Source organism: Convolutriloba macropyga, chromosome 12, assembly GCF_964194025.1.
Source record: "Convolutriloba macropyga chromosome 12, txConMacr16.3, whole genome shotgun sequence".
Classification (NCBI taxonomy): Eukaryota; Metazoa; Xenacoelomorpha; order Acoela; family Convolutidae; genus Convolutriloba; species Convolutriloba macropyga.
This window is the reverse complement of record NC_134479.1, coordinates 43,423,484-43,438,827: the sequence shown is the minus strand read 5'-3', so window position 1 is coordinate 43,438,827 and position 15,344 is coordinate 43,423,484. Positions and strand designations below refer to the sequence as shown.

Sequence of the window (15,344 nt, the reverse complement as noted above, 5' to 3'; positions counted from 1 at the left end):
TCTTTTTTTGCAAAATGAAAAACATCTTGTGATAATTTGAAAGTTTGATAAACAAAGTGTGATGATTTGCAAAATCTTGCCCAGAAAGCGGATCTACAGCGGCTTTGGCCGAATGTAAACGAAGTGGCTCTGTCAACTGATACTTTTTGAACCAAGGTCGGTCAATTCTATTCAAATGGTTGGAGGATCAACAAGAACGTGTGTGTGTGCCTGCGATCATTTGAGTCATCGACAATTTTTTTATTATGCTTATGATTTTAGGTCCATTTTCCACGTTGCCATGGTTTTAGCAATCGCATAAAAAGGAGGCTGATATATTTACCTTGCAGCAAATCAATGACGCATTGGATCTGGTCGACTTCTACGACTAAAACTTGCCAGCTTCTTCAGCATCTTCGTCAATTCCCAATTCCAAAACTATATTCTTTTCTTTTAACTTACGCTTGGTATCATTTTCGACATCTTCTAAATACTTTATTTTAAATACTAACCTCTTCTGCTGTCTGTTTTGCTGGAGTTCATCGTAAGCTGCGAAGAAATGTTTTCATGCTTTTGCTGAACATACTGTTTTGTTCTGAGCAAAATGACTTTTCACATCAGCAAAGTATCCGTCAAAAGCTTTAAGCAACGCTGTCTGCTCGCTCTCTAGTCTCTTGAGTTGGCTGATTCCTTGTAGTCAATATTTTATCGGTCAATGTCTATCGGGGCTCTTTCCAGCCGTTGTAAGGATTTCATTCTGGTCCACCAAAATGAATAGAAGGCTCTTTGATGTTGGTGTTGCTGTCCGGGTCATCAAATTTCCAGCCAAGAAAGAACCCGTTTTGAAGCCTTGAGACGGCAACCTCAATAAGTGCTCCAGGTGTCAATTAAAAGAGAATCTGCAATGAAATGGAATTGATAGCTTGGCTCTGAAAACCTTCCTTGTTATTCGCTGTATAATTTTGAACTATTGTATGTGTTTGTTTTGAAATTACTGTTCATTGCCATTTTTATATTTTATGGTCTGTAATCAACAACTTATACATAAGACCACTATTTGTTCAGTTCTGGACTGAGAAACAGAGCATCACATGAAAAACAACACCAAATCTTAGCCAAAATTGTTCCAGCACAATTGAGTTTTTTGTATTCATAGCAAATACCACTAGCTTTGACGATGATTTAGCTTTTTAGATGGTCAGGCCAACAATCAGAGCCACCAATTTTCAGCTGGATAGCTGTTCAGTCTTTGGCAATACCACTTTAAACAGATTCTAACCCAACTTTTTCTCTGAAGCCTTTTCTTCGACAACTATTCTCTAGGAGAGTGTTAGTAAATCATAGTAAATTTAATTACAATTTGCAAAGTCAAATGCAACTTTTTTACTGAAACAAATTTGCAAAAACCTATTGTTTAGGAATTTTTAATCCACGTTTTAAAAGAAAAACAGTTGAAAAGTGATGGATTTGACATTTCGGTAAATAAAGTGATTTGGTATTTTGAGGATCTCAATGTGAGAAGCTCTTTGAACTTAGAGGAACATTTCAGATATTTTTTGTGGGCAAATTTGAAGAAACCCTGCGTTGTTGTACGATAGTCAGAGAAAACGAGATAGATATGGTGTCAAATTTATCTTTTCCTTTTTCAAACTAACGTCCTATTATACCAAGGTTACTTGATGTTAACAATGACAATGCTAACTTGTCAAACAAGTTCAGTCCGTTTTGTAGGTGGACACCAAACCATAGGTGACAAAAATCTATATACTAAAAACTATTGTTGGCGGAATATTTAGATTCAAATTTTGAGTCTGCACCTACCGACTTAAATTAAATCATCAACCAATTGAGAGACTGACAGTATTTTTTTCAAAATCAATTTTGATTAAGTCTTCTGCTTATCAGCAATAATTTGTTCTACATTTATCATTTTTATACCAATATTACTTGATGTTAACAATGTCAATGCTAACTTGTCAAACAAGTTCATTCCGTTTTGTAGGTGAACTCCAAACCATAGGTGACAAAAATCTACATACTAAAAACTATTGGTGGCGGAATATTTAGATTCAAAGTTTGTGTCTGCACCTACCGACCTAAATTAAATCATCAGCCAATTAAGAGACTGACAGTATCACTGTCAAAATAAATTTTGATTAAGTCTTCTGCTTATCAGCAATAATTTGTTCTGCATTTATCATTTTTATTTTATTTTTATTGTTGGTCAGACCTCTTGTCTTCATGGTCGCTCATCTATTCGAAAACCTCGACATGATATCAAACTTCTTTAATCAAAATATCCAAGTGCTGGATCCACTGAAAAAAACTTGGGAAGGGGCAATAATCAAAGGGTTCAATTCTTCTTGCGAAGTTGCAGTGAGATATCAGCGCTGGTCCAAAAATAGGACAATTAGGATCCCCGATAAGCTTGTCGTATGACGAAAAAAGTTGCCAATTCAAAAATGCATGACACACACTGAAGGCCCGTTATGGACAGGACCGAGAAAAGCAGCCACTGCACAAGGATCCCTCGGCTACAGAAAGTAAAAAACAATGGTTCAAGAGCGGGTACATTTCGTCGGCGAGAGCCTAGGCTCATTCACTGACCCTCCACTGTTGTATGAGCGAAATGCAGGAATATCCTTAACTAATGAAGAGATGCTAACAGGAAACATGCTCCAAAAAAGATGCCTTTTTGCAGTGCATGACGGTTCAAAAAGAGCATGAACAAAGTCTCGAAGTATTCGGCTACCAGCAACTAAAACCTGCAAACTGGGATTGCATGCGAGACAGGCGTCATCACTGCCTGTTCAGCGGTAAAAAGACCACTTTTATGACCATTGAGATGCAGAACTATTTAGGCGACAATAAAGAAACTCAGCTGATGGTAATCTTTTTTTCGATAACACCAATTTGATTTTGAGAGACTAATTCATTTTTCAAATGTTAACAATATTATCTCAAATGATGTTTGCATACAAGTATATCATTTTGTAGCATATCATCTTTTTGTAGGCGTCACGCTAGGGACTTGAGTTGCCTCGTAGCAGAAAAGAAATTGTCGTGTTAACTTCACTCCGGGGAATCGAGTTGTTTCCTCCAATGTTTTGATTGCTCTCTGTTAATCTGTTGAATGAACGGTGTCATCACAATTTGAAGCGTAGGAGTCGATTTGTCCCACCATTTTTTCAACTGCAACTGGCTTGTAACTTATCCTCTGATACTGAGGTTGTTGTTGTGGTAAGAGTTGCCGCTTGCTCCGCTGGTAGGGGCCACTTAAGGCCCATCTTTCTTTCGATTCCAATTTCCATGGTTCAGTTTTATCACCTGACTTCTCGAATTCTAATGTGCGTTGGAGGTCATAACAGTCCTGTCCAAGAATTACTTGAACTTCGTTTGGATTGTAGCCCTGATTTGGCAACTTCATCAAATGTGGGTAGCGATCTTCCAACGCTTGCAGATCTACAATCTGGTCACCCCAGTTCAAATTCTCTTGAGCATCAAATTGAACTGTTGTCAGTGGTCAAGACTTCTCGCGCGCTGAAGCCGCTGTCAGCTCTATTTCCGTTTTCACATCCTGTGATCCGTGGACTGATGGCCAGGTCTCAGGCAACTGAAAGACAGTCTGAACTGCTGTACATGTTCTCGTCGTTCTATTGCTTTCATTTAATTGTAATTGAACTTATCACAAGTCCAAATGGGGCGCTATCCGTCCTTAAAGGGACATTCGTGGTTTTTGGGTTTGCTTGACTCTTCAGCGTTCGAAGCAAGGTACTCGTCCTAGGCTTTCCCGGCTTTGAAATTTATTTCTGTAAGACGACGAGTTTTTCTGTGCTAACAAGTTCTCATGAATAACTGCTCTTTAAGCAAGCCAATCTCTGAAAACAATCAGGTTGCTTCTCGGTAGTTGGCGATCTTGTATATACTGCAACAACTGTACTCTCAGTTGCAGAGAAAGTTTGCTCGTCGATGAAATCAGCCGTCTCTCTGATTCTTAGTCGGATGTGTATACACGTTGAGTTAGAGTGTTTACCTCTTTTGTAACCACTTCTGCGAATTTGACGATGCTCGTAGAATTTTTATGCAGAAATGGAGTATTGAGTACTGAATATGACATCTGATCTGCCATAATTCTGACAGAGTATATACCAAGCATTATAGTATGCTTGTGAGCTAAATCTCATTCCCAATATTGCTGATTTCGCTTGCTCCGCTAGACTGGTCCTCAGGTTTTGCTTTTTTTACCGTATCGTTGACTGTTTTTGATGAATAACAGCATCAAAAAGACCGGACCACTCTGGCCACTCCAGAGGATCTTCTGAGAACTCAGTTTATTTGGTTTTGGCAAGCCACTGTAACCACTGCTCTGTACTGATTCGTAATTGACTTGGGGAGTGGTTTGGCTCATTGTGCTCCTGTTTCTGTTCTAGGCCGACCATTTTCGAGAGTTGTTAATGGGACCTGACACTTGTTTCTGTTTTTGACTGCTGACGTTCCTTGCTGCTGAAACGTCGTCCTTGTAAACGGCGCCTGCGGGTTCATTACTCTAATTAACTTTTGGGTTTTTGGTTTCTTGGGGATACTCGAATCTCACAGTTGCGTTGAGAAAAGTCCTTCACCCGGTCGGAAGAGCGGGCTACTTTTCAGGTAGGAGCTAAAACGTTTGTCATCTCTGTCCTGTGTGACAATATTATGGGGGTTGATCATAACGTTTGGAGATAGTGGCCGGCTAGGGCAGACTGTTCGGCCACTAAAATTGAAAGCCTACAGTTCTTTCTAGCTTGCGCCTCCAGCCAACACTTTCTAAGTCATCTGCCTGCCACCCAGATGCTCTTGAACTTCCCTTTGTCACTTCAATTTCCAGGAGCCTCTGATCTTCCTCGGCTTTCTCGTTCTTTGTTTCGTTTTTAAGGGCTTGCTCATGCTCTCGCAAACGTAATTCATCTTCTTGTTGTTGCAATTTTAGAGGAAATTCCTGTTTTTGTTGTTGTTGTTGTAAAAGTAATTTTTTGCCAACGACGAAGTTCTATTTCCTCACGCTCTAGCTCTAAAGCTTTGGGGCTCTATTTCGCTGATCTGTCGCCTTCTCCATAATTGGGAGTTGGCGATAAACAGTTGTTTTCTGCTTCCGTGTGTAGCAGAGTGTTTAATAACCTCAACGTTCTCCTCAACAAAAACAACGATTACAGTTCGTCAACTACCACAAAAACGTTTTTTTTTCAAACTGCCTTAGCAAAAATCAGATGCTGATATGTTTTTGTTCTTTTTTCAGCAATCAAACGTAGAAATAGTTTGGACGGCAAGAAACTCTCAACACAGGTGTCAAATGAGTTTTCCCCCTGAGTGAGCAGCTGAGAAAGGCGTTGAGTTTAACGGAGGGCAAACATCAGATCCGATGGGCCTTAAAACCGACAAAAAATGACATCCCCACTTACCTCCTGGACAATTAACTCGGTGAGAAAAGGGATATCATAAAACTGGGAATAATATAATGTTAAAAGAATCATTGAAATCTCCGAATTTATGGAATACAATTCTAAGTTTCAAATATAACTCTCAAGAAAGTGTGAAATTGTGATAAACAACAGCCCAGATGAGGAATACAGAACAATTGTGCGGTCCAATTCAAAAGCCGCGGCTCTCTGAATATCACTTCACTCACTTCTTGATTCACTTGTTTCAAAAATTTTTCAACAATCATTGTGTCAGCAATTACTTTATGTATTTTTATGCGGTTATTTTTGATTTAGTATTTTCTATTTAAGTTTCGGACCAACAAAAGCGGATATTTTCCGTTTATGCACCCCCCTCCCCCTCCCCCGGTACAGTGAACCTGCAGCCCCCCATCGGATTACACTGCGGCAGTGTGTGAAATGTTTGAGACGTTAAAAGATGTTTGAAATCTTGAGACGCTAAAAGATGTTTGAAATGCTTGAGAAGATAAAAAATGTGTGAAATCTTTAAGACTGGCCGATTATGGGACTGGTGGAATTTTTTTCCAAATTTGCATTTCCACTTGCTATTCTATTGATTTCTTTTATCTGGTTTAGTTGCCTTGTTTGTTCCGGAGAACCAAGTACGTAAGGCTGTACGAAATCGGATTCAGTCCTCCTATAGTTTATTTCAGTAACTCAGCCACTGTCGTTCACCAGCCCGGATTGAAAAAGAGGTGCGTTGAACCAAAAAATTTATACTGAAACATCTCGAAAAAGTGGGTTTTAAAGCTAGACTTAAAACGACTTTCCGACTGTTGCTTGAGCTGTTTCAGCTCGATCGACCGCGGAATGCAGCCAGTTGAGTGTCAATGTGCCACTGGCCGAATCTATTTCATGGTATATATGGTGTACATCCCAGTGCCACAAAAACTGGCATTTTTTCAAAACAATTTTTTGCTCAAAATAGTCTTTAAATATCAATGTGGGACAGGGCAAATCTATTTTTACTCGCCAAAATTAATTTCTCTGGTCGACTTTTTTTTGGCAAATATGCTGCACATCCCAGTGCCACAATTCTGATTTTATTAAACAATTAAACGTGTTTCAAAGAGTTTCAAGATGAAGCTCTCAACTATAGCAGAGGGTTCTATGCTAACAAGAACCAATGATTTTGTGGTGCCATATCTTCCTGTTGATGTACCGGTGTAGATTCAATGAACCAATGAACCGGGGTAGGAACCGTTAATGGGTAGTAATAGAGCATTAAAATTAATTGCGGATCATAGTCCAAAATCGAGTTACGTTGCGTGCGAAAAAGGGATACATAAATCGAGCTGAGTCGTGATACACAGCGCGCAAAAAAAAGATGCATAGCTTGTTTTTCATATTCGCGGTTAAAATTTGTACACTTTTGCAAACATGGGTTGCACAATTCCCTTCAATTTTGCCTGTTTCTGGTAAAGTAGCTATTTTTTGCAATATTGTTGCATCTTTCAGGTATTAACATAGGAAAAATGAACAAGAGATTCAGAGATCGGGCCGATTAGCCTTGACGATTCGGGTTTACCTGTGCGGCGTAATGTTTCCTTTCGTATCCAAGCGAATAAACTTTTCTGTTAGTTCCTTGTCGATTAGCTTTTGTTAGTCTGACACTGTCGTCAGAAGACTGGACAGCTGTTTACACATTTAACGAAGTATGTTCTTTAAATTGTTCCAACTTCTGAATTTTAAATTTCTTTCAGAATTTTTATGCCATTTTTTACTCTAGTCACATTATTTATGTTTTAAAACAACACCTCTTTATCTCTGTTTTATTAGAGAAAAATTTGCACAGATTTCCTTAAGGGCAATTTTTCAGAGAACGTTTCATGTCACGAAAAATGTAGTTAACCATATCAAACATTCATCAAATTTTCCTGACTTAAGTAAAGGACTGAATTTGTATGCTCTCCCCAGATAAGTATAAAGCTTTTCAAATTTTACATTTCAGCCGATCATCTGGAAATCTTACATAAGTTAATCATCTGTTTTTAAGTTGTTTTGATTAACCACTTGCAGTTTTCTGCAAACCAAGAATTTAAATTGCATCTGTTGCATCTTCCTTTGTGAGTATCAGAATTTATGAAAAACTATTTCATAATAAAGAGTGGGTACTCTTGTGAATATTTTGCCTGATCTAGAAAAAAAAACAAAGCAAATGAAGCAAAAAGCTGCGTGAAACGAAATTGTTATGTATAAAAATGGGAGTTAAAGTTGCTAATAGCAACAATGCAACAAATGAATTTGAAACCCAAAATTAATGGTGAAACGGACCAAAAGGTTTTCTGATTTTGTTTCTGTTTGGAATAATACTATTGCACGAAAGAACAGATTAAAGTTGAATATAAAAAGGATACTGTTTATTTAATTGACAAGAATACAGATCTATGTTGAAACCTTTCGCCAACCATTTCAATTAATGATTCTTCTCATTTTATGCGAGTGAACTGCGCAAGTTTTTCCAATATAATCATCTTGTTTCGACCGAAAATGTGTTCTACCCTTGAGAGAAAAAAGAAGTGTTTTAATTTTTAAATTCAGTGTTCATTGAAATTAGCGTCAATTAATGTTTACTTATGTTAAAATATATAATAACTTTAACTGAGCTCTATTAGTCGAACCAGAATTATAGCATAAATTTCCAATGCTAAACATTTTCATTCAATATTGGAGCAAATTGAGAAAAATAGCTCATTTTTAAGTAATAAGTTCAACTAGCATCTTGAATCTGTCCTTTGAGCAGCAAGTGAAGGCTAATTTCTTCTCTTTCCCAGGCCTATTTGATTTGGTTCTTCCTTAACTTCTGTCAATTTGCAAAATCCTAAGCGTAGCATAGGTCATTGGTACACCTCGCAGTCCCAGGGCAATCTGAGCTGATACGGCAAGATCTCCTCTCGCAGGAACCACGGGGAACGTTGCATGTCATTGCCGTTTCACAAGAAGAGTCTGAGTGACATGATCCATCCCAAGAGGGTCTCGGACCCCCCGCAAATCCCCAAGTTTCATCCACACAGAAGAGGACAGCAATTGCCAACACAGCTAGGAAGAGTTTCTGTAACCAAAAAAAAACAATTAACAAACATAACACTAGTCCAAAAATCTAATCTTTAGACTATCTTTTTTTTTGAAAGCTTGGAGCCAAGACACTGCTCTTAAAATTACTCAGCTTAATATAAAAAGAAAAAAACTGCTTTGTATTAATTGTATTAGAATAAAACACAAACGCACTGAGATTTTTGTAATAAAAATCAACTCAACTGTATACAGTTGAGTGATAAAGATAAATCAAAATTGTGCCTTCGACAAAACCGGAACTCGAAAGGGAAATCTGAAATTGAAATGATTTTCGAATTTGTATTTCGAGTTCGTATCAAAGCTTGAGAAATTGGTCAAAACTTACCATTTTTCAAGCTTTTCAAAAGTTTGAGTCAGTTCTTGAGCGCTTTAAGACAATTTTCTGCAACAGTGGCTTTTATTTGAATGACAAATGCAGAAAAACGGCTATTTTTTTACTTGAAAATCCCGCAAACAATGTTGGCTGCCGTGTGAACAGATGAAAATCAACAGAAGTCAAGATTTTTAAAGAGATTTTTAATTTGGAAATCTATAAGTGCAATTGTGGAAGTCACCAGTTTTGAACAGAACTCAATCGATCTTTGCTCCAAGATCACAAAAGCCGTATTATGAGAGATATGATACACACAATTATAATAGTTAAAGAAATACAAAGCTATCTCGACCTCAACTTGCATTGAGATTATGTAGTTTGCGCACTTTGCTGTCGATGATATCATAACTCAGTAAATCTAAAAAAAGTCAAAAAGGAGTGAGAGGAAATTAGGCTCAACCATAATTAAACAATGCAGAGAGTAATTGCTCGTTTAATATTTATTCTGTCTCAATCTATCTTCTATCTTCTATCTGATCACATCATACTAAGAGCTCGAAAAAAATATTCAGTGTCTGCACAGTTTTTAGAAAACTAAACAATCGGATATCTATTTCACTAAGTAGTCAAATGCTGTCGCCATGTGGCTGATAGTTTAGGTGAAATAGGATAAATAATAGTTGAAATCACTGAACTATAAAGTTCAGATTAAGTATAAAAATAAATACTTGTGGTATATCATTACAATTTATTTCAAAATCTGAAGTTCAAAACTATTTTAATGAAAGTCTGTCTATTATACCTTCACAAGATATCTACCAGTACCCGAGAAAATTTGCGCCACTCACGCCAGCACGGGGCGTGAATGGGGGAGGGGCATTCCACATAGTTTGGAAGCACTATAGCTACGGTCTGGATGCTAGTCTGACCAGGGTCCTATCTGGAGTTTTCACAGCCCGGGTCGAGGTGCCAACAACCCGAAACCGAAAAATTATGTAGGATTGCCGGTGAATGCGTTGAAAGTAAGTAAGATCAACGCTTAATGCGTTGTGAAAATACCACCGTGCCTCAGCGTAGATTTTATATAATTTTGCTTTTCTAAGCGTAGATCACAAATAATTTTGGCGTCTCTCAGCGTATTTTTTTTTAAATTTCGGCGTTTCTAAACGTTTCAAAAATGTAAGAAATAAACTTTACATAAAGAATGTTACATAAAATTGCGTTTCCAAGAGTGGATTTTAGTTATATATTCATAAATTAGATTTTACACAAATTGACGTTTCAAAGTGTAGATCTTAATGTTCCGACCCCAATTTTAGTGGGGGGGGGGGTGGAGGAACTATATAAAAATAGTTTTTTTGTTCAGACAAATTTGACAGATCGCTTTATTCATCGTAGAGAGTTTTCAGTGGTATCATTGAAAAGATCGTCCAGCGAAGAATTCAGAATCAACAAAGACTTTTGCAAATTTCGTGTTTTTCGACAAGTTACAAAGCTAAAGCTTTCGATAACATTCCACTAATTTCCGTTCTTTCTGTTCACAAATTCTCAACTTTTACTAAAAATTTTCTTTTATTTTGCAAAATATGACGTAAAATTTGCTTTATCTATGACAAATTTAAAATTGAACAAGCGGCTGTGCAAATTTAACGTAAGCGAAAATCAGAGTTTCCGAGGGTCGAAATCAAGTCCATGTGAGTAATGACGTATGTTTGTTTATCAGGAATCATTGCAACCTAATTATCCTCTGAATAATTTTAATTGGACTCATGTGTTTCTGGTAGTTTTCGGTGTTTTTTACTGCTTGTTCTGGTTCATTTTCATTTTCAGCATTATTTACGTGTCTCCTGGTGGCATTTGAACTAAGTTTATTATAATGGGTCAGACATCTATTACCCTGGCGAAACAGTTTTCCATTCCACAATGATTGCATCTCTGACTAATTGCAGGGCAATTCCGTCTATGAGTAGATATCCGTTTTTGGTCACACTTGCGACATCTGTTGCTACCTTTGCCATTGTAGAAGAGGCTGCCTCTGCGGTTGTTCGTGTTGCGTCCGCGCTGATTTTGAGTTGTACTCCTTCCGCGAACTTGCTGTTGTTGTGGAATCAGTGTTGTTGTGCACTCAAAATTGTTAGCTGCAATGCTTTGTAGGTTTATTTGACTGATTTTCATGCGTATTGCAAAACTCAGTTGCCACTATAGCTCGTAGTAGTTTGCGTTGCACATCTGTTTCATAGATATTTGCGATGAAAAAACTCTGATTACCTCGTTTCGACAATGGGGCTCAAAATTACAATTTCCTGCCAATTCTCTTACTGTTGTGTAGAATTGTTCTATAGTGTCTCCTTCTACCTGGTTCCTAGAGAACAAAATGTATATGTTGGAAATGATGTTTCAAGTACGAACTAGGAGTGTTTGAGCGTTTCCCACTGTGCTCGAATTCTGAGATCATAAGTTATCTGGTGGAAATTTTTCTGTGAGAATTCGTCTGCCCTCTGATCCCATACCTAAATATTGGGGTGAAACTATATCTGGCCACACGTTGTCCAAGGTCTTTCACCACAAAGAATGAGCGTCTCGATCTAATTTTTCGCATTATGTGTCCCACTGAGATTTTATTTAATTCGTTGTTGTTTGGCGGTCTCATTCTGACTGTTCTGAAGGGATATGAATGGGCTCTCCATATTTGGGCTCTTTTGGTAGGGTTCCGTGTATAAGTTTTTGCTGAGGAGGCTGTCAAATGCAATGTTTTCAAGTTTTATGATTGCCAGTTGAAATGAATTGCTCATTTTTGCAATCTTTTTGGGGCTTTGAGGTTGGCGGTTTCCAGAAAGGTACCATAGAGGGTGATCTTTTCCGTGATGTCTTTCTTTGTGCTGACTGCGATATGACATTATCAACATTATAATTGCGTTGAAAGCTTATTTCACTCGGCGAATTCCAATTTTTGATTTCGGCCTTCAACTTTAGTTTTTAGCTAGTACAAAAAAATGAACTTAAAAGAATGGTTTGACATGGGTATCACAATTTCCTCTCAAAATTTTTCTTCATCTCTGATTTCAAAAAACTTAGCGCTAAAAAATGTGCTGCCAAATAAATCAAGGCTGGCATTCTTGACGCAGGGGTGTTCTATATTTTCCATAACTTTTGGGAGGCAATACAAGAGCGATGCATCTTGGTCACATTTATGGAATCTTGCGCCGCAATTGATAAATAATTAAGAACGATCGTTCACTTCTTTTTACAAATGTATAGTTCCAAGTGAAAAATAAGAATTCTGAAAACGCACTATAATTGAAATGTTTTCTTCCTGCTTTTGATAGTTTTTCAAAAGCCAGCTTTTTTAAGATTTCAAAGCATGGATGGAGTCCAAGGCCGACTTTTCGTCATTGATCGAAATACTCAATTGGAAAAGAGGTTAAAAAAACTGTAGACAATGTAAATTTTGAATACATCGAGGCTTCGTCTGATCAACGTAGATCTAATGGGAGGCCGTAACTCATAAGAATTTATAAAAAACAAGGCAAAAAAGGGGAAAATGTTTGAAGCAAAAAAACAGGTTTGAAAGAGTTCAGTATCTTCTGAGCGCTATATTTTGCTACTCATCAAAAGGGAGTTCGAAATGCGAAAGGAAACCACATGCGGGTAAGAATATATTCCAATTGCAGACCCTCAAATTTGACCTCCGGTTGAAGAACAAGTCATCTCTGAACGACAGCAGCCAAGTTGTTAGTCGACCAGAGATGGACTAAGAGCATGTCCACTCCAATCCCCGATTTTTAACGGTGGAATTGGGCAAAACCCTCGACCGGGGTGCTAACACAACAGCTAGACAACCATACAAATCATATACGGCCTAGTTACTTTGACCTAGTTAATCACCTTTTACATATTGTACCGATGTGCGTCATTTAAGTCATGCTGTACATCAGTTAAACATAGGAGCATGCTTTATCGAAGCACTTCTGATGTTCACGTGAACACTGATTGCCGCAATTTTGTTCTGATATAAAAAAATTGCAGTTCTTCTCAAATTCATTTTCAATTTTAAGCCCACCAGTTGACGGTTACCTTCTAAATTGTATCTCAAGACCAAGATCAACTCATATTTCAGGAATCGAAATGGTAAAAAATTTTATTTGCATCGAAAACCTGTTTTTTCTACTTTTTTGCATCTTGATCCAAAACAAAATTTAAATGGTAAAATTAGCAACTTGTTTTGCAAACCTAGATAATTTTAGAAGAAAGTTGCAGAAGGCACAAGGTTGGAGTTTCTTCCAGAAAAAATATACTGCGATGCTCCAAGAGCCATGTTTATATCTCTTATAGATTCGAGAGTGTTCTAGGGTTCGGTTGAGGTCACCTTGATGTTGGCCAGCTTGCTGCTGATCCAGTATGTTCTGCCTTCAATTGGAACTCCGACGAAGATGGTGAATCTTGGTACAACAGCAGGAGTTGGACCAGCAAGGAGCGAAACTCCAGAATCACAACCTCCGCAAACTGGAGACAGTAAAAAGCCTGCAGGAACTCCAGCTCCAGAACCTAATGGGAGTGAAGAACCCGAAACTGCAGCTCCAGGAACTAAGCCCACCAAAGGTAACGGAACTCCAGCTCCAGAACCTGATGTGAGTGAAGAACCCGAAACTGCAGCTCCAGGAACTAAACCCCCTAAAAGTAACGGAACTCCAGCTCCAGAACCTGATGCGAGTGAAGAACCCGAAACTGCAGCTCCAGGAACTAAGCCCCCTAAAGGTAACGGAACTCCAGCTCCAGAACCTGATGTGAGTGAAGAACCCGAAACTGCAGCTCCAGGAACTAAGCCCCCTAAAGGTAACGGAACTCCAGCTCCAGAACCTGATGTGAGTGAAGAACCCGAAACTGCAGCTCCAGGAACTAAGCCCCCTAAAGGTAACGGAACTCTAGCTCCAGAACCTGATGCGAGTGAAGAACCCGAAACTGCAGCTCCAGGAACTAAGCCCCCTAAAGGTAACGGAACTCCAGCTCCAGAACCTGATGCGAGTGAAGAACCCGAAACTGCAGCTCCAGAAACTAAGCCACCTAAAGGTAACGGAACTGCAGCTCCAGAACCTGTTGTGAGTGAAGAACCTGAAACTGCAGCTCCAGAAACTAAGCCCCCTAAAGGTAACGGAACTCCAGCTCCAGAACCTGATGCGAGCGAAGAACCCGAAACTGCAGCTCCAGAAACTAAGCCACCTAAAGGTAACGGAACTGCAGCTCCAGAACCTGTTGTGAGTGAAGAACCCGAAACTGCAGCTCCAGGAACTAAGCCCCCTAAAGGTAACGGAACTCCAGCTCGAGAACATGATGTGAGTGAAGAACCCGAAACTGCAGCTCCAGGAACTAAGCCCCCTAAAGGTAACGGAACTCCAGCTCCAGAACCTGATGCGAGTGAAGAACCCGAAACTGCAGCTCCAGAAACTAAGCCCCCTAAAAGTAACGGAACTCCAGCTCCAGAACCTGATGTGAGTGAAGAACCTGAAACTGCAGCTCCAGAAACTAAGTCCCCTAAAGGTAACGGAACTCCAGCTCCAGAACCTGATGCGAGTGAAGAACCCGAAACTGCAGCTCCAGGAACAAAGCCCCCTAAAGGTAACGGAACTCCAGCTCCAGAACCTGATGCGAGTGAAGAACCCGAAACTGCAGCTCCAGAAACTAAGCCCCCTAAAGGTAACGGAACTCCAACACCAGAAACTGATGCGACTGAAGACCCTGGAACTGCAGCTCCAGAAAATAAGACCACCAAATACTGAGGTCAGGAATGAAACTGCAATCCCTTGCAGTAAAGCAAAAAACAGAAAACTGATACAATGCCGTGATTGAAACCAAGCCATTACAAAACCAGACTCACTTAATGGCAGAAATTTAATAAAAAATTAATTAAGAAAATTTATTTTCACGTAAAAGTTGAAAAAAAGATTACAACAAAGAAAAATAAAAATTTAACTGACTCATCGGTTTTGTTTCAGTGAGAGTATAAATACCTGTAAGCTTCGACTTTAACAGAAGTCTAGCATGTCCTAAGAGGAGACAAGCATGAACTTTGATAGCTTGTTCTCGCGATTTGAATTTTCCTTAATTTTTGTTTTGCAGACAACTTTATCTTCAACATTCAAAATTTCACTCGTATGCTCATAAGAGCATTTTTGTGATAAGACTGCTCTGTAATCGTCTGACCCAAATTTATTACATACGTCTACCTTTAGAAAAAGTTTCAGCAAGACGGCGCGCACGAATGCTATGCGCAGAATATTCCAACAAACTTCTCTTCTTTGTCAAAAGAATTGATTCAAGCTAAGAGTTGCTTTAACTGAAACATTTTACATCACTTGGATGCAGTCAAAGTTATAACTGGTAAGGATTTGAAAGCAACGATTATAGCTAGCCAAAAAGAACGAGCCAAAAGCTGAGAACCAGATAACCATCGTACTAGATAACTGAGTTTCAACAGAAAAGTGACCAGAAAAAAACATAAGACTATA

The 15,344-nt window shown here is 38.7% G+C and overlaps 1 protein-coding gene and 1 long non-coding RNA gene across 3 annotated transcripts; one reads left to right on the top strand and one right to left on the bottom strand.

Moving 5' to 3' along the window:
* Positions 1 to 7,970: 7,970 nt before the first annotated feature.
* Positions 7,971 to 8,935, bottom strand: LOC142350310 (uncharacterized). Its single transcript, XR_012760873.1, has 2 exons — positions 8,854 to 8,935; positions 7,971 to 8,505 (listed from the first exon to the last, which is right to left on the bottom strand). It is a non-coding gene; the product is annotated as an uncharacterized LOC142350310 (long non-coding RNA).
* Positions 8,936 to 12,841: 3,906 nt separating this feature from the next.
* LOC142350868 (uncharacterized) lies at positions 12,842 to 14,816 on the top strand. Of its 2 annotated transcripts, XM_075402853.1 has the most exons (3): positions 12,842 to 12,969; positions 13,191 to 13,386; positions 13,465 to 14,816. In XM_075402853.1, exons 1-3 carry the CDS (start codon positions 12,967 to 12,969, stop codon positions 14,613 to 14,615), a joined length of 1,350 nt encoding a protein of 449 aa, XP_075258968.1. In that variant the 5' UTR covers positions 12,842 to 12,966; the 3' UTR covers positions 14,616 to 14,816. The 2 variants fall into 2 exon arrangements, with proteins under 2 accessions (XP_075258968.1, XP_075258967.1); XM_075402852.1 differs by having other exon boundaries at positions 13,191 to 14,816.
* The last annotated feature ends 528 nt before the right edge of the window (positions 14,817 to 15,344 follow it).